This window comes from Macrobrachium nipponense, chromosome 1 (genome assembly GCF_015104395.2).
Source record: "Macrobrachium nipponense isolate FS-2020 chromosome 1, ASM1510439v2, whole genome shotgun sequence".
In the NCBI taxonomy this organism is placed as follows: domain Eukaryota; kingdom Metazoa; phylum Arthropoda; class Malacostraca; order Decapoda; family Palaemonidae; genus Macrobrachium; species Macrobrachium nipponense.
In genome coordinates, this window is record NC_087200.1 from 2,191,510 (window position 1) to 2,214,112 (window position 22,603).

Sequence of the window (22,603 nt, forward strand, 5' to 3'; positions counted from 1 at the left end):
CCTCCCTCAATTCTGGAAGGCTGCATGCCATTTTCCACCAAACGACTCATGAGTAGAATTTTTAGCTTATACATTGAAAATTTTGGTAACATTTTACTTTGTACCATATCCATATCCATTTTTTGTCTGGGGACAAGAGACGACTTCTCTAATTTGCCAGGATTTGGCAGTCTTGTTCAAGTGTGAGAAGCCTGATCTCATACTCGAGCAGAACACGCGGGGGATGTGTACCAGACCCCCCGGCGAATAGTTAGAATCCGTTAATAGTTGGAACCCCTACAAAAACGCTGAAAACAGCCTATTTTGTTAGTTAAAACTCAAGAAAAACAAACTACAAATTTTTATACTTGGTTTTTTAATAGTTTTATTACAAAAAGTGGATTTTTTGACGAAATTGATAAAAAAAAATAAAACAGGAATTTCTGGATATTTCCCATAGAAAAACACTGAATCAGCGAATTTTCCGTGAAGAATGGGAGGAAATGTTCCAGAGAGAAATCCGCAAATGTGTGAGTCAGCGAATCCGGAAAACGCGAATACAGGGGGTCCACTGTATTCCCATCTCTAAAGGAACAAAGTCCTCCTCGTTCACCTGTTGCCCTTGGGGAAGGTGGGCCCTTATGAGTGTTATCACTTTCATTCCCATCAGTGAAAAATGTAGGATTTCTAGTCTCCAATAAGGGACTCCCTATTCCTTTCCATTCCTCCCGGGAAGGAAGTGAATTGGGAACTATCCCGGTGGCTAGATGACAGGAACCTTGCTGGAGTGTCTCTTTATACTCCCCTTCTTGTCTTACCTCCTCAGGTACATTGACCAAGGGACAAGACGCACTCTTGGAAGAGTTGTTGTTTTTAGGTGAGTGGAACCAGAACAACAAACACCTCCACATCAATATTATTGAACTCAAGCCAGGTTCCTTAGCTCTTCGAGAGGTTCAGGATCTTGGTAAGTTTTTAAGTGGCGCTGATGATTGTCGGTATCCCCTCACCATAAGAGTAACTTTTGTCAACAAATGGGGTGGGGTGGGACTGGTTTCCTTTTAACTCTCAGCTTTATGAGTGAGTGGGTACACACTCATTAGATCTGTTAGCCAGACACATTCCAAGGAACCAGAACGTAATGGTAAATAACCTCAGTCACCCATGTCAGGTGACAGGGATTTGGCCTTTATACTCAGTCATTATGCAAGATTTCCTAATCTTTGGAACCTCCCAACAATAGATTAACACAACAAAAACTGTCAGTGTATTATTCCATCATTCCACTTCCATGGTCATTGGTGGAAACAATCATGAAAACTTTGGAAGGGGCAAAGGGATCACTCAATTGCTATCCCCTGTTTACAGACACGGGGACTGTTGTATGAGGCTCTTCAAAACCCTGTGCCTCAGGAGCAATAGAGGCACGGGACTCTTAAGAACACCCATACCACTGATACTAATCCCCTGAAGTCACCTTCCATGATTTCTTTCTAGCCTTGTGAGGCTATCAAACAAGTCGACTCTATACCTGATATGTAGCCAGGAGTTCATTCTGACCACCTCATTAAGATAGAGACATTGGTCTGGCCCTTGCACTCTGGAGGAACCTGCCAGTTTTACTGGTATTAGGACAGAAAGTTGTCTTGGCTCTTCACTCACATCTTTCTACCTTTAGGACGTTGGCCACAGGCCTGGAACTTCTTTTCCTTGGGTCCTGTGGTGGCTGCTCAACAAGTTGTGTAGCTGGTTGGCCTTCTTCCCTTTCTCTTTCCTCAACCTTCCTCTCCCTGTGGGCAGAGGGTAGGTTGGTGAGCCATCACTTGCTGGAACTGGCGTGGGGTTGGTGCAGGTGAATTTTACTATCAAGTATCCATTTTATTATCTCTGTAATCTGGATGTATAGAGGCAAGTCCTGCCCTCTTCCTAGCAAGAAGAATGTGGGCCAGATGATGAATCAGACTTGTTGTTTATACAGTGATACCTCAAGATACGAAATTAATCCTTTCCGAGGCGGCCTTCGTATTATGAGTTTTTCGTATCTTGGAACACATTTTACATGTAAAATGGCTAATCTGTTCCAAGCCCTCCAAAAACACCCCAGTAAATTATATTTCCAGGCCTAAAACACATGTTCTAGGGTTACAACGCCGATCCGACGGAAGAAATATGACTCCAAAAAGGCAAAATACTGTACATACTTGAGTAATATTCAACTGCATGTAATGTTCAACCCCATTTTTATTGCATATATTAGGACTTTAGCATATGTCCCTTAGCAATAAGCCTAGCCTATGTTAGCGGTTGCTACTGTAGCCTATCTATGATTCTGACATCTAAACCTAAGAGCTAAAAGCTTAGAATATGCCAATAAAATGTACAAATAATCAGTATGTACTCATTTCAAATAATTATTAATTAATCATTATCTATAATACACAAACAAACAAAAAACAAACCTTCCAATCGATTGTTTACATTCAGCTCTTACCCGTCTTACGAGTATCGAACGAGCGCCAAGCAATCATTTTTCCTAGCACACAGTAAGCCATAAATTGTCATTATTATCTCTCTTCAACTAATGAAACTACCAAACAGTATAATAACCATTCATTTCTATTCTTTATTCTATCTTTACCTAATGGAGATACCGAGTTACTGACAGCTATAATGAAACATACGTATACGTAATGTAATAATAAAACAGAAGAATTCTAAAAAATACGTATTTGTTGGCAGTCTGATTTATTTTATATTTTATGATATCTAATTCACAATTTTTTTATTAAATGTATTGCATGTACTCATTTCAAATAATTATTAAGTAACCATTAACTATAATAAAAAAACAAAAAAAAAGCTTCCAAACGTCTGTTTACATCCAGCGCTTACGAGTATCGAACTATCGACAAGCAATCACTTTACACAGTAAGCCATAAATTTTCATTCTCTCTACTTCAACTACTGAAACCTACCAAACAGTATCCAATAACCATTCATTTCTAATTCTTTATCTATCTTTACCTAATGTTTTTTTTTTTATCAAATGTATTGCATGAATAAGTTTTTCAATTTACAGCATCCTTTTACCAATAGAATACTTAAAGCACAAGGGGTAGGTGCTGACCAATAGGAAAGCAAGACCTTATGGGGTGACTAGCATCAGGAACCAATGGGAGAGCGGGAGGATGGTGGCGAATTTACTCAGTTGGCGGCGCGGGAGTTTTAAAATTGTTCTCGGTGGTCCGGGCGAATCTCAGGACTTTACAACAACAACCTTTCGTATCTTGAAAACCTTTCGTATGTAGAGCAGTAAAATTTTTCGCATTGGCTTTCGTATCTCGAGTTTTTCGTAAGTAGAGCCTTTCGTATCTCGAGGTACTACTGTACATTGCTTTGTTGTCTCCAACTCGTAGATTCAACATAGCCCCTTTTTGAATGATGTTGCTTTTACTCCCATTCATACAAAAAGGCCCAGTAGTCTGACAGTTGAATACACAGTTTCTATACTCCATTCAATATGTCAGAGGAACTGTAGCTCTTCCTTGATCTACCTGACCAGGAAGAAGACCCAGGTTTGGCGAACTGCCGGTCAGTTCAGAGACTTACTCTGATTCCTCCCACCAAGGAAGTAAGTCTTCTTTATGTAAAGGCTGATGGTTTGTAGATTGTGTAGAACAAATGACAAATTTTAAAAGCAACCTGTATTTCTCTTAACTATACAAACCTGAGGTCTTTACAGTTAAATGACCACATCATGCCGCCCCTCATTCTGATACCTGGGTCGAAAGGCAAAGTGAATGCTTACTGCCTGGATGGGCAGGACTCCTACCAATCCAAAAGTAGTTAACTACTGAACCACCTTGTTTTAGAGTTAAACGCCCATTTCCAGCTGTGCTGAAGCATACATATTCCATAAGTAAAGACCTTAGGTTTGTATAGTTAGGAAAAATGCAAATTACTTTAATAATTTGTCATTTTTTATAGGTTGCAGCTGGCCGAGCACACACTGTGATGTTGACTGATAGTGCAGGTGTGTGGACAGTAGGAAATAATGCTTATGGACAATGTGGAAGGCCAGTCATTACTGATGAAGATTACTCAAGAAAATCTGTATACCATCAGATCAGAGTGCTTGAAGATAAAAAGATAGAGCACATTGAATGTGGCCAAGATACAAGGTATGTTTATTTTTATTTACAGGTCTTGCATATTGAGAGAGAATTCTTTATCATCAATGATTCTTCAAGTAAATAGTGTTGGTGAATGTGTTTGATATCGTAACCCCTTTTTGTCCACAAAGTATTTACCCTTAGGGGTTCCATCCAATCTGCCTCTTCACCCAAATCAAAACTAGGGGAAACCAGTAAGTGGTTGTAGATGACTCTGCAAGTAGACTTACAGGCACCAGCCTTAATGACATGACACCACTAAGCCATCTCTATTTATATTGGCACCCCTACAAACAAATACATACAGATTTAGGATTCAGGTATTAGTGAGTGATATAGAGTTACACGATATGAAAAGGCAAAGCGTGCAGTTGGGTGGTAATTCTGGGTTTGTTAGATATTCAGAATTATTTGTGGAAACACATTTGCAATATTAGAATGCACATGTAGCATATGATCATAATATTGCACATTGCAAAGGATTTACCCGAACAGCTTTTTTCTCTCTCTCTCGCTCCTAAGATATTAGGCTAGTTTGTAAGTTACCAATGACATATAGTTGATATTGATCCATGAAACAATGACTGCAGTAACAACAGTTTACGTATTTGAGATGAATCTTACCTACTGTTAAAGTTAGCTATATCTCTGCTCTGATTAGGCAAGTCAGCATTCAAACAAAAAATCGAATGACTACCTGGATGACTGTCTAGTTTACCTGTTCTCCACCAGGTGTGTTTCGAATGTTTTAGCTCCTGTCAGAATTCTCCTTGCCGCCATTGCGGTTAGGCGATGATTGGTATTCTATGAAGTTTGGCTGTTTTACACATGTTTACAGTAGTATTGTAATTTCATTTCCTAGGATACCCTCCACTGGAAGCAAAACCATTAACATCAGGCTACGTAAGAATGATTTTGGTGTGACCAGGATATTGAAATTGGAAGTTGATCAACATTGGTTTGTACTGGCAATGGTACAGAGTGTGATCTTGGAACTACTGGATGTGAAGAATATAGGGAGTTGTTCTGAGAAATTTATCCCTGAATATGTCAGATATAGGAATGACAAGAAATTAATAGATTGCGGAAGCAATTAGTTAGGTCAGGACTTAAACCTATCAGTTCTATCATACTTAGTGTCCCTTCATCTGCAGCTATCCCTGCTCAGACTAGGCATTTTGGTAGCACACTAGTATTGACTTCCTTTGTAGCGCTGCCTTTTGCTCCCCATTCGGTTCAGGAAAAGCGTCCCGAGAAGTTAGAACATTACATTAAATCTATTTTTAATTCTAATACAAGTTGAACTAAGTTCGTGACGGGAACGTTCCGAATCCCTCCATAGTGTGTGCTCTCTTTCATGTTCCCTGTTAGAAGTAAAGTGTTGGTGCCCTCGTCTGTACATATCCCAAGCCTAGGACTGCCCTGCGACAGTTGGTTATATCCACTGCCAGGGAACCAGGTCGGTTCTCGAGACGATGGGGTTCTGTGCCCTCCAATACCTACTTCGCCCTTTTCATGGTCTGAATCTCGTTTAAAGCGTTTGCCAAAGGACGGTTAAAACGATCGCCTAAGGACTGTTAAAGTGTCGCATAAGGACCGTTTCGGTAAGCTTTAATGCTCGCTCCGTAGGCACGTTCTGCCATCTTCAACACCTAGTTTAAGGTGTTAGCATGTATAGGTTTAATAATATATAATATAGGTATAGACATTTTATTGAGATGATAAGGTATCTGTAGCGAGTTTCACACATTTAGATATGTCGACTCAGTCGACTTTTTTTCTCTCTCATGTTTTGGTTATTCTAAATTCTCGTCTGCTAGCATATTCGTCTTTCTTCGTAATGCTTGTGTTTGTTCTTTGCCTGCATTCTCTTTGGCTATCGGCAAATCTCTTACTACTGCCTAGATTAATGCTTCTCTTTAAAGTCTACACTGTCTGTAGTATCTAAAGTTCTCTCCAAGTTAAATATTCTAGCTTCAGAGCTTTCTAACAAAGTTTCATATAGGAATGCTTTCAATCTTTCTCATGTTCTGGCACCTCGTTTTCTTTCCCTCGGTCGACTCATGCGGACATTGTTGACTCTTGTGGATGTAGTTGACTTGTGCGGACTTGGCCTAGTCCTGAGTCACTTAAACTGTCTTCCTTTCATCAAGTCATGGTGGATGCAATATGGAACTCAGCTGCTGTCACCTCTTATTGATAAGTGTCACTTTCTATCACCAAGGGTTGCAGAGAAAGAGCAATCCTTTAAGCTCTTTTGTTTATCTTCTGTCGCCCGCTGGCGGAAGAAGAGTTTGAAATGGAGTTGGAGGAACTCGTTTGGGCTGGTCTGCGTTTGTTGCAACATTATGCCTTGCTGTATCCTCATTTTCTTGAGGAAAGAGGCCACATAGAGAATATATCTTGCTTGTCTTAGCGTATTTTGGTGCCCTCTAAATATTGGAGAAGAGAACCAACGCTTTCTCGTATTAGAGAGCATTTCATAACTTTTCTCGTCCTCGGATGCACTAATGTCCCTTAAGGTCTGCCTTGGCTTGTCGTCTTGTCTTTTAAAGTTGCGGAGAGCCGAAGACCGCCTCTTGCGGTACACATGCATATTGGTCCTTTAACCGTCTTTAGTAGGAGGTTCGCTTTCTTTCTCTTTCCTGTGGGGAAATGAACTCGAGACTGGCAGACATGCTGATGGATTTACAGTCTAGCTTGTTGAGTTGTTACCTTTTACTTGGCTACGTTGTCTTGTCTCTGTGACTGCTTAGAGAGGTGGAGGTGCCAACCCAGCGAGTTTGTGAAGTCAGCTTTAGGGTTTGTCGCCAGCGGGAGTTTTAGCAAGGAAGACAAGTAACTCATTTCTAATGCTGCAGGGCAATGTCCTCATGCTTATACTCACTCGGTTTGGAAGAAGTGAGTGCACTTTTGCTTCCTGTCTGATTGTGCAGCTCAGTTTAAAGGTGATAAGGGATTATTTATTGGTAGTCTTGTTTTATACTTTTCGGGGATAACTGCAGACTCAGGTTCTGGGATATGGACAGTTTCAACCTCCTAACATGCATTAGGAGACTTGGGACCAGTACCTTACATGGTGGAGATGGTGAAGGGCAGTTGTGATTCTTTTTTGGTTGTACTGGTTTAATCTCCCTCATAGCTTCCTTTGTCTTCAGCAGAAATCTCATAAGTCTCGTTTTAGTAGGAGATTGTATACAGAGGGAATGATGGTCTAATGGTAATTCTTTGGGACGAACTCCATAAGTAATTGTAGATATTCTTGGACGTTTGGAGACTGAATAACAGGAAGTGTCTGCCCACATACTTTCTGGTTTTCTAGCATGGTTTTAGTGCCTTTTCAAAGAACAGTCAGACTTGTGGTACACATGCAGAATGCATTCCACTTATCAATACATCCACAGTCATGCAAGTTCCTTCCAGATGTTTTTACAAGAAGGTATTGCTGTTCTGTGCACTTTGTTTGGGTTAGTGTGCAGCCCTCTATAAGTTTTGTCAGGGGCTTGTTGCCCATTGGTAGATTGTGTCGACTTTAGGAGCAAGACACTTCTACTGAATCAGTGATTCAAGTTGGCCAACTCTGTCAACAGTATTCCAAAGGCCAAGGACCTGTCGCTTCTTCTGGCCCAATATCTATGCATTATATTTTTAATTCTCTATATCCTCATTTGTATCTAGTGATGTGGGGATGATTCTTATTATGCATAGGTATGTGCTGCTTGAAGAATTTTAGGCCTGAAGGAAACTTCCTATATGGTAAGGGCTTTTCCTTATCAGGAAACATGGCCTCACTGGGGATTTTCTCAGATAATCATGTTAAATTAATGTACAGTTTCAGCGTAAGAATTACGACTTGCAAATAACGTTCATTAAATTTGTAAATAATCCAGAACCATCTTTGGCTCTAGGACTGTAGGAGGGACTCTGTAACCAAGAATTGTCCGTTTTGTTCTTAAACGTCATGCAACATAACGGAGTTTAACTAGTGTCATTACACTTTCATGCAACATAGAATGGTCAACACGACACCTGGTAAAACTTTTTAGATGTCAGGGCAGTGGAAAGAGATCAGGATCCTTAGCAGATTTATTCCCAGTCAGAAACAAAGTCTTTGTGGGAAGTTTGCGGCCTTGAATGAACTGAAACAACATATTGGTTTGATCATTCATTCTGTGGAAGGACAGTGTTTTAGCAATTGGGGAATCAGGAAGAACAAATTGCCTACAAGGGCCTTTACATCCGTAAGTTCGGCACTTGGTGTGGGATTTAAGGAGCACTCATTTAGACTTACTAGAATATAGATGAACAGGGACATTCGAATATAGATGAACAGGGACATTCGAATGATTACTACCTCTTTGATAGCCCTCAGGCTTGAGCATTGGATGTTTCCTTAAATTTGGCCTAATTCAGACTCATAGGCCTGGTCCTCGTATCTACTCTGAATACTGTTGAGCAATTTCCAGCTCAGGAATTGCTTAGTGTCTCCTGTAGAGCCATTGTACCCTCAGAGTAAATAATTTTCAGAATTTCCAATGCTCTCGGTAGATGTCTCATTCTTCCATTAAGAGGAAATCAACTCTACTACACAATTCCATACTCTTCCATTAACTTAGGCATCTCCTTAAGCTTGGAGATGTTAGAATCCCCTCCCAATAAGATTTTCAAGTTATCATAGGATCTGTCCTTAACTGAAAACTGCCATGGCCTGGGGTCAGAAGCAGTGGTCTTTGTGTTGCTGAGGGTGCCATTTTTGAGGAATTTTTAGCACCTGGAACCTTGTAGATGTCAATGTTTTCTGTTTAGAGATAATAAGACTTTTCACTGTCTACTTCCAAAGTTATTGTTCCATACATACTTTTCTCAGTATTTCATCAAGTACTTTTAGATCTTGCTGAGGACCAGCACTGTAAGGTGTTGAGATTGAAGCCCTTTCATCTCTATATCAGTCTCTCTCTGGAGTTTAGATGTGGGTCTAAACTTTATCTGAATTTACTATGAAATTTTTTATTTAGCACTAGCTGCAGTCAATAAGTTGTCAGCACCCTTCTTTAAGCTGGTGTAAAGGAATGCTAGTTTAGCTTTCTGCCTTAGAGCTGAGGGTGATGTTAAGGCTATGCTTTACAGTGTCCTGTAAGAATTTCAATGTAACCCCTTAGAGGGGAAGAAAGGGAAACTTCTCTATCCTGTTGGGGCATTTAAAATTTAATCATATAGGTCAAAACTAGAACATTTTTATCATCCTTTTAGAAACCTTGAACATCTTTGTCAAAGGTTAATCCTGGAAGAGGCAAAGCTAACCTTTAGTTTTGTGGTTTTAGGAAACGTAGATGTCGTGGTCAAAGGTTAAGTCCGGAAGAGGCAAAATCAACCTTTTGTTTTGTGGTTTTAGAAAACCTTGCTGTCTTTGCCAATAGTTAAGCTTGAAGGCTAAGTTAACTTTTTGGTTTTGTGGTTTTAGAAAACCTATATGCCTTTGTCAATGGCTAAGCTTGAAGGCAAAGTTAACTTTTTGTTTTGTGGTTTTAGAAAGCCTAGAATGTATTTGTGAAGGTTTTAGAAAACCTAGATGCCTTTGCCAATGGTTAAGCTTGAAGGCAAAGTTAACTTTTTGTTTTGTGGTTTTAGAAAACCTAGAATGTATTTGTGAAGGTTAAGCCTGGAAGAGGCAAAGTTAATCTTTTGTGTTGTGATTTTTAGAAACTTATAATGTCTTTGTCAAGGAACACGAGGTCCTCTGTGACATATTGAATAGGCTAGTGCATGAATGAGAACTAGCTCCATATCTTCTATCTCATTGAAGGTAAACATTCATAATGTGAGCGGCAGTTGTAACTTCATTTAGAGTTAAGTCAATTTGTCGCTCCGGAATAGGGTTGATGTTGCGCAGTAGAAGTACAATTCAGCTTTTACCTGCTGCTCACTACCTTAAGTATACAGTGGTCCCCCCCCCCCGCTGTATTCGTGGGGGTATGGGTGCCAGATACCCCGGTGAATAGTTAAAACCACCACTAAAAATGCTTATAACTGCCTATCTTGAAAGTTCAGATACCAAATGTATACCTTAAATAATATCCTACTACAAATATACTTAAAATTACTAACCTATTACTGTATTAATCTGAGGTTATATTATTAATATAATTTCAAAGTCATCTTAAACATTTTACCATTAAAAATATATACCTACAGTCAATAACACAGAGAGAGAGAGAAAGAGAGAGGCCATTGAATGGCAACATCATATATCTGACTGACCATGAAGAGTGAAATTATGAATTATTTCTGAGACAAAGAGAATAATAATGGAGAGAGAGAGAGAGAGAGAGAGAGAGAGAGAGAGAGAGAGAGAGAGAGAGAGAGAGAGAGAGAGAAAATAACTCCTAGACTCCGACTCCTCTGCCAATTCGTATATCGAACTGTCATTTACTCCCCCTGCCCACTTTCCTCCAAGTGGATAAAAATGTATACCTTAAATAATATCCTACTACAAATATACTTAAAATTACTAACCTATTACTGTATTAATCTGAGGTTATATTATTAATATAATTTCAAAGTCATCTTAAACATTTTACCATTAAAAATATATACCTACAGTCAATAACACAGAGAGAGAGAGAAAGAGAGAGGCCATTGAATGGCAACATCATATATCTGACTGACCATGAAGAGAAATATGAATTATTTATGAGACAAAGAGAATAATAATGAGAGGAGAGAGATGATTGAGAGAGAGAGAGAGAGAGAGAGAGAGAGAGAGAGAGAGAGAGAAAATAACTCCTAGACTCCGACTCCTCTGCCAATTCGTATATCGAACTGTCATTTACTCCCCCTGCCCACTTTCCTCCAAGTGGATAAAAAGACTGGGAATTGCTATTTTTAATTAATTTATTAATATTTGAAAATTAGTTATAAGGTAAATCATTTATTTATACTACAAAACAAATAAACATACATAGAGAAAGAGAGAGAGAGAGGAGGGGGGGGGGGGTTATCCTTATTTAAAATATTGAAATGGATAGGTTATTGTATTTCTTTAAAATACTATCACATATGAATTTTCAAATTAGTTATATTGTTATTATTATACAAAAATATTAATAAACATACACGTGTACCATAGAAATTCTCTCATCTCAGTGAGAGAGAGAGAGAGAGAGAGAGAGAGAGAGAGAGAGAGAGAGAGAGAATTTACATGATCTTGAGTGGGCAACACACTCCTCCAGCCATCTCAGCTTGGCTACCTGGAGTTCAAAGACAAGATGCAGGGTAGAATGGATTTTCTTTCATTCTTACATATTTTTTTTTACTTATAAACTAGAATCTTGCTAATTCACTTTAGTATTTTCTTCAATGAATTGATATTATTGCTGTTTACATTAATATTGATATTTGAAAATGAGTAAATCATTTATTTATCATACAAAAAATATACATCTCTGTAAGAGAGAGAGAGAGAGAGAGAGAGAGAGAGAGAGAGAGAGTGAAATGGAAAGATTATCGTAGTATTTCTGTAAAATACTTTCACATATGATTTTTGTAATTACAGTTATTACTATTATTATTATTATTAAACATATTATACATAGTACGAGTACCATAAAAATCTCTCATCTCAGTAAAGAAAGAGAGAGAGAGAGAGAGAGAGAGAGAGAGAGAGAGAGAGAGAGAGAGAGAGAGAAACAACACACACTCCCTCCCCTCTTGTCACATTACTTGATATATTTGACAGCTGTTGGACCTCAGCTTGGACCTGGAGTTCGAAAGAAAGATGTGTGAAGACTGGGATTTCCTTCATTCTTACATATTTTTTAAATTTATAAACTAAAATCTTACTAATTCACTGTAGTATTTTCTTTAATGAATTGATTGCTCTTTACAATAATATTAATATTTGAGAATTAGTACATCATTTATTTATCATACAAAAAACATATATCTCTGTAAGAGAGAGAGAGAGAGAAAGAGAGAGAATTATTATTGTTATTATGTGATATCATTTAATCTTATTAAACTTACTAGTACAGTATTGATCAATATTAATATTTTAAAATTAGTAGATCATTTTTGTATCATAAAAATGTATTTAGGCATGAAAATAACATAAAAATACACTAATTAGTGATTATTTATCGTCGGAAAATCCCGCGAATAGGCGAATTCCCCGCAAATAATGGGTGGATATGGTCCAGAAAGAAATGCAAATCCGTGAGTCTGCGAATCCGGATAACACAAATACGGGGGGGCCACTGTACAGAATTGTGTTTGAAAACATTAAAGCCCTTAATCAACTACTAGTAGTGGGTAGTCTTTTCTTGAACCGAAAAAAAGAGCAATTCCCCAGGCTTTTTTGTTTAAATCCCTGATTTTGATATTTTGGGGAGCATGAAGGTAAAAATTTTGTATATGAGCGTACCTTTATTTCGTAAAGGTATTTATTTTAAGTGACTCGTTTTATAAGGTTTTGGACCCAGGCTCAGGGTCCCTCATACCGCTTGCATTTCATTCTGGCTGAATCAAAGCGGTTTTTTCTGCAAGGCTGCTCTTTGCTGCATATGTATGAGAGCCTTGCTCCCTGAATGGAATCCAACTTCCAGTAGTAGTAAAATCCACCAAGGATTCCAGATCAGGTAAGAATGTTTTGAGTTTCATGCAAGAAACCTTTAACTCGATGGCTGAGTGGATATTTGTCTAGCTGCACTACCCACCATCCTCTTGTTAATGTGGGAATCAGCTAACTTTAAAAGTAGGTAAGATTCATTTCAAATAATATAAATTTTCATAATAAAATTTATTGTTTGGATACTTACCTACTGTTAAAGTAGACCCACCCAGCCTCCCCACTTAGTGGGCTTTCAAGGAGAATTATGATGAGCTAAAACATTTGAAACACACCTGGTGGAGAACAGGTAAACTAGACAGTCATCTGGGTAGCTATTCGATTTTTTGTTTGAATGCTGACTCGCCTAATCAGCGCAGAGATATAGCTAACTTTAACAGTAGGTAAGTATCCAAATGATAAATTTTATTATGAAAATTTATATTTGAGCTCTCTCTCTCTCTCTCTCTCTCTCTCTCTCTCTCTCTCTCTCTCTCTCTCTCTCTCTCTCTCTCATCTCTCTCTCTCTCTCTCTCCTCCAAATAAATAAATAAAATAAATAAAAAATACACCAGTTAAAATTATACACCCATTATCAAATTTTACTAATAATTTATGAAAGTTCCAATAACCATTTTAATACTGACAAGAGATGCTGCATCCATTCAAGAGAGAGATCACAAGAATGCAGTATGGGTAATTAGTAAAAAAGTATATAGTTAGAAAGATATTCTTATTACCTTATATTTTATTGAGGCCAGAAAATTGTATGCACTACCATGTATTTTTTTTTCAAGGAAAATATGGGAAGCTCTCCTTAGCAAAGTAAGACATGATGATATTACAGAATAGTATACGCAATCCACTAACGCAGACATTAAGGGACTTGTAGGTCCTGCATGGTGCTTTCTTGCAAGGATTAGTGAAGAGGTGTTATGATATTTTCCGGTAAATCAGGATGCTCCTTATAATGCATGTTTGCCTAATGTGGTGAAAAATACAATTATATGCTACGAACTTATTTTTCTCATTTTATTTAGTATGCTTCTTTCCTATTTCTTGCAGTTTTTTCTTGAGCGGTGATGGAGTTGTATATTCTTGTGGTTGGAGTGCAGATGGCCAAACTTGTAGAGGCCATTATAACAATGAACCAAACGTTGGACCAATTGTTGGTGATGTTGAAGGAGAAAAAATCATTAAGGTATCCTGTCGAGGTGACTGTGCATTAGCTCTAAGTGGTAAGTCATTCTCTTCACTTTAGTGACTGAATTCTTCTCTACTCTGTTTATTTTAATGAACAGACTTTGCTCTTTTGTTATAATGGGATGTAATTTAAAAAAAAAGGTAGTTACATTACTTTGTCCCAAAGGTAGTTACATTACGTTGCCATATATTTCTGATGTATTGTCTTCTTAGTGATTGCAGATATTTCATGTATAGTTTTGGATAGAATGATGTAAAGTATTCAGTGAACAATATGTTAACGATTTTGAAATATATTGTATCTGTGTGATCAATCATTTGTGTAATGCCAGTTTCTCACAGGACTTTTTGGTTTAAAACATGTCTTTGTTTGGTATGAATTTTCCTATGTCAGGTTATGGTATGGGTAGCAGAGACTCTTTACCCATGGCAGCAGCTCTTCCAGGAGGAGGACACACTGAAATCAAATCAATGGGTTGAAGGAACTCTTTAGCCTTGGTATGCAACCCTTCTTAGAGAAGGTTACTCTAAATACAAGCCTTGTTCCCTAACCTTGGACTGTGCCATAACCATTGTGCTATGGCATTTTATGGTCTTGCGTTTGAGTTCCCTTGCCTGCAGATGCAATCAGGCATTTATCTCTTTTTCGTTCTCTTTACTGTTTGTTCTGAAAATGTATAGGAGAGGCCAATGAAAAAGCAAAAGTTGTTCGGTGGATTATCAAGAAAACGATGTGTACTGACCCCATCTTGCCAACCAGTTACTTCCAGCATTTTTTTTAATGACATATGGTGATGTTTATTTATGCTCTCAACAGAATTTGGGAAAATAGAGTAAATAATGTTGTTGATAGTACATGTTGTATTGTTTATTATTCTGTTGATTTTTACAGTGGTATGAGTTGGTATGTTGGTATGAGTTTATTAGTTTTCATACTGATTTTATGTTGTTAATTTTGCTGGTAGTTCTTTTGGCTGACATTCCTGAACTTTGGACCTGTTACTCATTACAGTAAGAAAAATTGCAAAATTACTTTACTCAAATAATCTGGGCTTAAGGTAAAATTTTCTTAATCTCCAGAGTTGTGCCAGTAACTATGATTTAATGTTTTAATCCAAGACTTGTAGTAATAAGTTAAAGATGAAGTTTTTAATCATGGGGTTTGATTACCCTGATTTTGTTTATTGTCGTAACATCCCACATGCGCAAGGTATGGCATTGCAGTGGTGCCCCACTTTTAGGCAGGAATAGGTTGCAGAACCTGCCGCGGAAATGCATGAAGTGTGGAAATGCAAAAATCCCCTCTAAAAATCCTTATAACAGGCTTTGTGCTGTTTTTTTTTTGTTTGATCTTCTTTTCTTATTTATTTGGTTTGGTTTAGTATTTTATATCTTTTATCATTTCTTGCTTAATTATTATTATTTGTTTGAGTCTCTCAGTCAGGAGTGTTTAAATGAGATGCTGCAAGTTTCTTCCTGTCATTCACACTAGAATGATACAGTCACAGTTACAAGTTCAACAATGACGACTCCGAATTGAAAAATGAAGTTTCCTTGACTGCTTCAGCTCTGGGAAATCTGACTTCTTTCTGGGACATGCTGTTCTTTCTCTAATTCCCTTCTTCTCACTGATCCTCTCCTTCGCAGTTGCCTCCTTGAAGATTCTACAAAGGAGAATGTCCATCCTAGTATAGGCGAGGGATAAGCTTTTGCCCCGCCTGTTTGTCATTCATATTGGTTGCAGATTATCTAACACCGTCCTTTAGGTGTAATGAATTGACTTAATTCCTCCCCTTGTGGGTGAAATGTATGACATCACCGGAACTGTCGAGTTTCCGGCAAGAGTGTAGAGCTCAGGTCACAGGTGAAGATTTTTATGGGAGCGCTTCGATTAAAACTTTGCGTGTGTTATGGCTACTGTACAAGACTCTTCCTGTGACTAATTCTCTCTCTCTCTCTCTCTCTCTCTCTCTCTCTCTCTCTCTCTCTCTCTCTCTCTCTCTCTCTCTCTCTCTCTCTCTTGTTTATATTTACGCTCTTCCTAACTGACATTCTCCTCTCTCTCTCTCTCTCTCTCTCTCTCTCTCTCTCTCTCTCTCTCTCTCTCTCTCTCTCTCTCTTATATTTACACTATCTATTCCTAACTGACATTCTCCTACCTATCATTACATCTTATAACTTAAACTGAAATGCTTATAACTGTCTATTTTAAATTTCACTACTGAATTTGATAGTTAAAGCCAAAATAACCTTAAATTATCATATAAACCTATTTGATATTTCAAATAAAATACACCCCAAAACATCATCATAAAGAACCCAAATTAACCTTACATTACAGTATTCTCCTACTACTTTTACTAAGTAAACTATATACACCCCTAAAATGCCTTTGATTGCCTATTTTAACCACCTAGAAATATCTTCCCAGAACACCCTAATATCATTTCAAAGTCATGTTGCAAAATTGTGTACCAGCCGTCAACTGTTATTCATATGTATCCCTAATGATTCAGACTCATGTTTTCTTTGGCCTATGTAACTTTGCCCATCATTCTGTGCCTACATTTTATGTATGTTGCTGGCATAATAAAATGATTTTGAATGATATTTACTGTACAAGTATGTATTTTAGGATTGTACTATTGTATAGAGCAATGTTTCTCAACCTTTTGGCCTCAGGGCGCAGCTATGAATTAACAGAAACTTTGTGGTGCACTTTTGATTTTAATATGGACAAAATACTTATGAAATTTTAATTTATTGTGAAGTTTCAGAAACTTTAGATTGCTGGTACGGTTATAGTACTTTCTTCCTGAGATGATATTTTACTTTTTTTTGTGCATAGCATTCAAGCATATTTTAAAATATGTTTTTTTGCATGCTGCATATTTTTATTTTCTTTTAATTGTCTTTTTCCTCACTTATTTCCTTTGGGACTGCTTTTCCTGCTAGTGCCCCCGGGTCTATAGCAGTTGGGGTTCATAGTCTGTATATTGTATAATAATAATAATAATAATAATAATAATAATAATAATAATTGATAATAATAATAATATAATAATAATAAAATACTAATAATAATAATAATCTAATAATAATAAGAAAATAGTAATATTATGGTTATTATTATTATGATTTGTAGTAGTAGTAGCAGTAATAGGAAAATAATAGATATGTATTCTAAAATAACTATTTATTTTTTTAGATATTACATTTTGCATTCAAGTATCCTAATGAGAAACCTGTGCTTGATGAGAATTGGCAATTTTGTGAATGGTAGGCCTTATATGTGATAAACGAACTCTCAACTCTTCATCAATAGATTTGATATTTGATCTATTTCTACATTTAATGCTAGATAGTACAGGAAATCCTTTTTCACAAGGATAAGATGAGGAAAACTGCAATAAAACCATTAATGCCTTGTTACCTATTCTTCTGTAACTGAAATCCAAAACTGATCAATGGGTACCTCTTTATGCTTGATCTTTACTCCTTGATCAGTAGATATAGTGGCCAGCTCTTCCTCTTCTGTTAACGAAAAGCCAACGTCTTTGGTAGAAATATCAATGAAAGGGTTGCGAATCCAGTCGTACTGCTCGGTGTTTATTGAGGGAAAGTAATAATTCAGATTACCTTCCAGAGTCGCAAAATGATCCACTATTAAAGAAATTAAATTGTCTGAATAGCCTTTTCTCAGCAAAGGAAACATTTCCAAACAGCCTGAACTTGCTTTTCTTTTCCAAATCACTATTTGTTATTGTAATGCTTTGATTCTGTCGGTAGATGAGAGAAGATTTTCATTTCCACTTTGCATAGACAGGTTCAGATTATTCAAGTGTTGAAACATATCAGTCAGATATTCCAATTTTGATGTCCAAAACTCGTATTCCAAAAGTCCACAAAATTTACTTTTATTTTCTTTTTAAAAAAATGCCAATAGTTCTTCGCAAAGTTCAAGCACATGACAGAGTACCTTTCCTCTCGACAACCATCTCACTTCTGTGTGCAATAGCAAGCGAGTGTGTTGTGAATCCATGTTTTCACAAAGTTGTTCAAATATACGAGCCTTTACTGGTCTAGTCTTAATAAAATTTACGATTTTGACAACTTGATCAAAGACTTTTTTCAATTTAATACCCAGTTTAATACCTAGTGTTTTTGTCATCAGGACCTCTCTATGCAAAAAACAGTGAGTTGTTATTATTATGGAGGAGTGATGGAGTTCCATCTGACAACGTCTGTGTGTGTGTGTGTGTGTGAGAGAGAGAGAGAAAGAGTAATTGGTGGTTGGATGATTAACGATTGGATTGGCTGTTTGGGAGTTCTGGGTTGTCTGTTGGTGCTGCTGTTTGTTAGAGTTCTGTGTTTTGAGTTGTTTTTTTTTTTTTTTTTTTTTTTTTTTTTTTTTTTTTTTTTTTTGGTGAGTTTTCAGTTAGTCTTTGGTGATAGCTGGTGATAGACAGTAGTGTTGGCAGCATTTCAGTGAAGGAATTGAAATTCATTTGAGTTGTGTTCTGTTGATTTGTGGTTAGTCATTGTTAAGTTTTGTTGTGTTGTTGTGGTCCTTGGTTGTTGTGCTGTTGTTGAGTTGTTGGGTTGTAGTCCTTGGGTGTTGTGTTGTTGGGTTGTGGGTTGTGGTTCTTGGTGGTTGTTGTTGGTATCTCTGTGACCTCGACCAGCGGACAGCCCAGGATAGCCTGGAGTATCTGGAGTGGTTGGTAAGTACATGTGTTTTGAGAGTTTTTTGTTTTTTGTTTTTGTGTTTTTTTGTTTCTGTGTGTAGGTAGGTCAATTGTCCTGTGTGAATTTTGTCGTGTGAAGAGGAAAGTGTGGCTGAGTGTGAATTTGGCAGCTGGAGTGATTAGGTTTATGTGGGGGGGATTTAGCCAGCTTGTTTTTTTTAGCTTGTGATCCCGCCACATTATCTTGGGATTATTTTGCTTTACAAATGATGCAAGACCTTTAAGGGGGCTGGCCAGAACCTTATATATGGTGGTATAGGGCAAAAAAGGCAAAGTCATGATAAAATTCATGGAGCTTCATTTGGCAGTGGAGAATACGTATACGAAATATTTTGTCAAATTCCTCTTACTTTCGTAGTTACAGGGTAATTAGTAAAAGTAACTCAATTAGCCAAAAACATTGATCCGTACAAGAAAATGCAATATTTCTTCTTTTATCGTAAATTTTTATAATTATTGTCAAAGAAATTGTGAGCAATGGCATCTGTAGAGATTCTATGAGGCGGCAGAAGGGAACTTAGTCAGTTTACCACTTTCCAGTGCGAGGAGAAACCTCTTGTAGTGTACACATTCGAGTTTCACCTCTGACATTTGCTTGCTGTTTCGGCAAGAATTTCATCATGCCAATGAGGAAAAGACTAGCAAAACATCTCGCTAACATACAGACGAAGAAAATTCGTTCCAATATGATTACAGAATATCATAATAGACGCGATATTAGCGTAGTTAGTGAAGAGAGAGAGAGAGAGAGAGAGAGAGAGAGAGAGAGAGAGAGAGAGAGAGAGGGGTGCGTAGTTAGGAATGCCCCCATCTTGCCTGACACACATGTCGTGCAGTACCCCAAAGAGATCTTCATTTATGATAAATAACATAGTTTTGGTTTATTAATACCCAAAAAGGAATATGAAATTCATAATAATCATGATATATAAACATTATCTTTGTAAAAAGAGAGTACATGTTCGAGTTTCACCTCTGACATTCTCTTGATTTTACGTCTGTTTATCTTTGTTTCGGCAAGAATTTCGTCAAAGAGGAAAATACAAGGATAACATATCGCTAACATACAGAAGAAATAATTCGCTGTAATAAGCCAAGTTAGTGAGGGAGAGAGAGAGAGAGTTGCGTTGGAAGGAGTGCTCTGTCTTGCCTGACGCAGTGCCCCAGGCTACAATATATGAGGAAAGGTATCATCATTTATGATTAAATTATGATAAATAACATAGTTTTGGTTTATTAATACCCAAAACAGAAATATACATTCATAATAATCATTATTTATTAACATTTTCTTTATAAAAATACAAAGGAAAACTTTGAATGGCCGTATCTCAAAACTATACTTCTGGGCTCAGCTCGTGTCGGCCTATGAAAGGATCCTTAATATCATTCTTTCTAGGCAAAATTAATCTAAAATTACCAGAGAAAAACAAAATTAAGAAAATGTCAGTAAAACTGACTCGCTCACTCTTAAAAAGAAGTGTCGGTATGGTAATAGGGGCGAGTGGGAACACTACCACGAGACATTCACCAATTAGACCTTCCAATCAGAATCCCCACAAGAGAGAGCTGATACCAACGGGCGATGCAGCCGCTACTACTACTACTAGAGGACGCCACGGACAGCAGCGCCCCTAGCGGTCATCCTTAATTATTAGCGCCAGCGCTCGGACGCATTTTCTTGTGCTTGTACTATTTCACGAGGATTTTATCACCATCCATCATGGAACGTTCTGCCATCGCAACGGCTAAGTTAAGTGCCTCATAAGTAATGTTTTACTGTATTTTAGTCTTCCGGGAACCAGTATTTTCCTTCTAATAGGTCATATACGGTTTCCCGGTTGTCTCGTGGCGGCGCCATGCTGCCTCGTTAAGAATTCCCGGTCCTCCATACTGGGACTTCTTATACTTATGGGCTTACTATATCACGTTCATCGTTTTTTACATCGAGTTTTAGCTAGGTTAGCCCTTTTACCATTTCTCTTAGTTTGGTATTTAAGGCTATTCTATGTTCCAGCCCAGCATCCCGGCTCTTGCTCTTCATCGGCTATCGCTGGCTCCGAGTAGGCTTCTGTTCCTCGGAACAGTTTGCCTCCTCCTGGGCTTCTTTTTCTTCTACTAAAAGTGTCTTTTCCATCTTTACGATGTAAATTTAGTTCTATTTAGGGTGTTAGGCTAGCCTAGGTGCATGTCCCATGTATTGGTACAGCCTGGTTCACGTGGCCCTCCCACGGTTGTCTTGCTTCGCGGCTTAGGCCACTTGCGGTCACGTGTTCCATCGCACCTTCCCCTTCCCCTCCCCTCCCTACCAGGTATAGGGAGGCGCTGGGGGACCCCTTGGTTGTCATGACAACCTCAGTTGCCTTCCTCCCTCTCTCTCTGAGGAGGCCAGGGGTTCCTCCCAGCGGGGGGTATAGGGCGACCACTCATAGGGTACCGGGTCTCCGAACGGGTAGTTGTTGGGACGGGGAGGAGTAGGCCACCCCCCCCCCCCCCTCTCTCTCTCCCGCCGTGTTACGCCGAGACCCTCCCCCCCCCCCTTCCCCAGTTGCTCAGCCACCTTCCCTTTCTATAACGAACGGAGCCTTCCGCCGCAGCCGGGGCACCTTTGGTTATAGATTACTGGCTCCGCCAGCGGGCGGGGTGGTCACTACTAGTGGTCGGTTGCTTGCCTACTATATCCTTACATCTCTCCCCCGCTACCGGAAGGGAGCTTGCTTCTTACCCGGGCACTCTTCTAGTAGACGGGCGGGGAAAGGTTTGATAATTATTGTTATTTTTAAGGATATACCCTAATTTTACGATGATTTGTTTAATTTTATTATTCTTATGTATACCATCCCCGCCATTATCCGTCGTGGTTTCATTTTACCACCTGGTTGGATTCTATCTCTTGTCTCCGCCGTAGCCTAGGACAACCAACCATTTTACTACCACACGTATTATGGCGGGGCTCTGGTTTTATCTAACTTTCTCGCTCCGGCACCAGCGGAGCAACTGTTAGGCTGTAAGTGTTCTCCTGATACTTATGTATCTTTCCACTTACAGGCTACCAACTGTCAGGTCCTGGGGTGCAACGCGACGTTGTACGACCCCTGCGGCCACGATGAGTGCAGGTCTCACGCTCCATGTGCCACGCCGTACAACGATATGATCGTCTGGCACCCGGAAGCCTGCGCCATCTGCTACGACCTAGTCAGTCAGCTGGTGGAGGGGGTAAGTCGTTTATAGACTTCTTTATCATTTTACTAACAATTCTTAGACATAAGTTTGTTAACCCCGTTCCGCCATTAGAAGCTCATTTCGCCTTTTCTTTCAGGCTGCTGGTGTGAGGGAGGTCGCCCTTGCAACCCTGAAAGCGTGGGTAGGCGGCTTCGGAAAGAACGCCGCCAAAGGCCAGCCTTACATGTTAGACAAGAAGCTGGCCGTCCAGATCTTCCCCGGGGGCAAGTCAACAGGGTATGTTGACCCCTTACCCGCAGCCCCTCTCATAGCCTCCATCCAGCAAGAGATGCAGCAATCTTTCGGGGTCGTAGCCACACAGGAGTCGGTCCCGGACGTCGCTACCCTGGACCTCAACATTGAGCCTATGGCGGTAGGTACGGAGGATTTGTTGGTTGAGGTAGGTGTGTCGGGCGCCCAAGGTCTTTCCTTGAGCGCTCCTGGATCTTCTCCTGTCCCTTCTTCAAGTGCTTCGTTCCAAGGCTTTGTGGGATCTGAGATCCCTACCCGCTCTCCCGCTCTCTCTGTACCCCCAAAGGTGAAGGGACAGAGAGAACCGAAGACCCTAGTTAAGACGACTTCTAAGAAGTCGTCTTCGACTTCTTACGCTGACGCGGTGAAAGCCAAGCCGAGCTCTTCTTACTCGAAGAGCTCTAGAAGCAAGTCTTCTAAGGAGA

The 22,603-nt window shown here is 38.9% G+C and overlaps 1 protein-coding gene across 1 annotated transcript in view; it reads left to right on the top strand.

The window, feature by feature from the left end:
- The window catches only part of LOC135219096 (RCC1-like G exchanging factor-like protein), a 173,908-nt gene that overhangs the window by 122,346 nt on the left and 28,959 nt on the right, over positions 1–22,603 (top strand). Inside the window, exons 6-7 of the mRNA XM_064255532.1 lie at positions 3,967–4,160; positions 13,819–13,991. Coding sequence (XP_064111602.1) covers positions 3,967–4,160; positions 13,819–13,991 — 367 coding nt within the window. The remainder of the gene's footprint in view (positions 1–3,966; positions 4,161–13,818; positions 13,992–22,603) is intronic.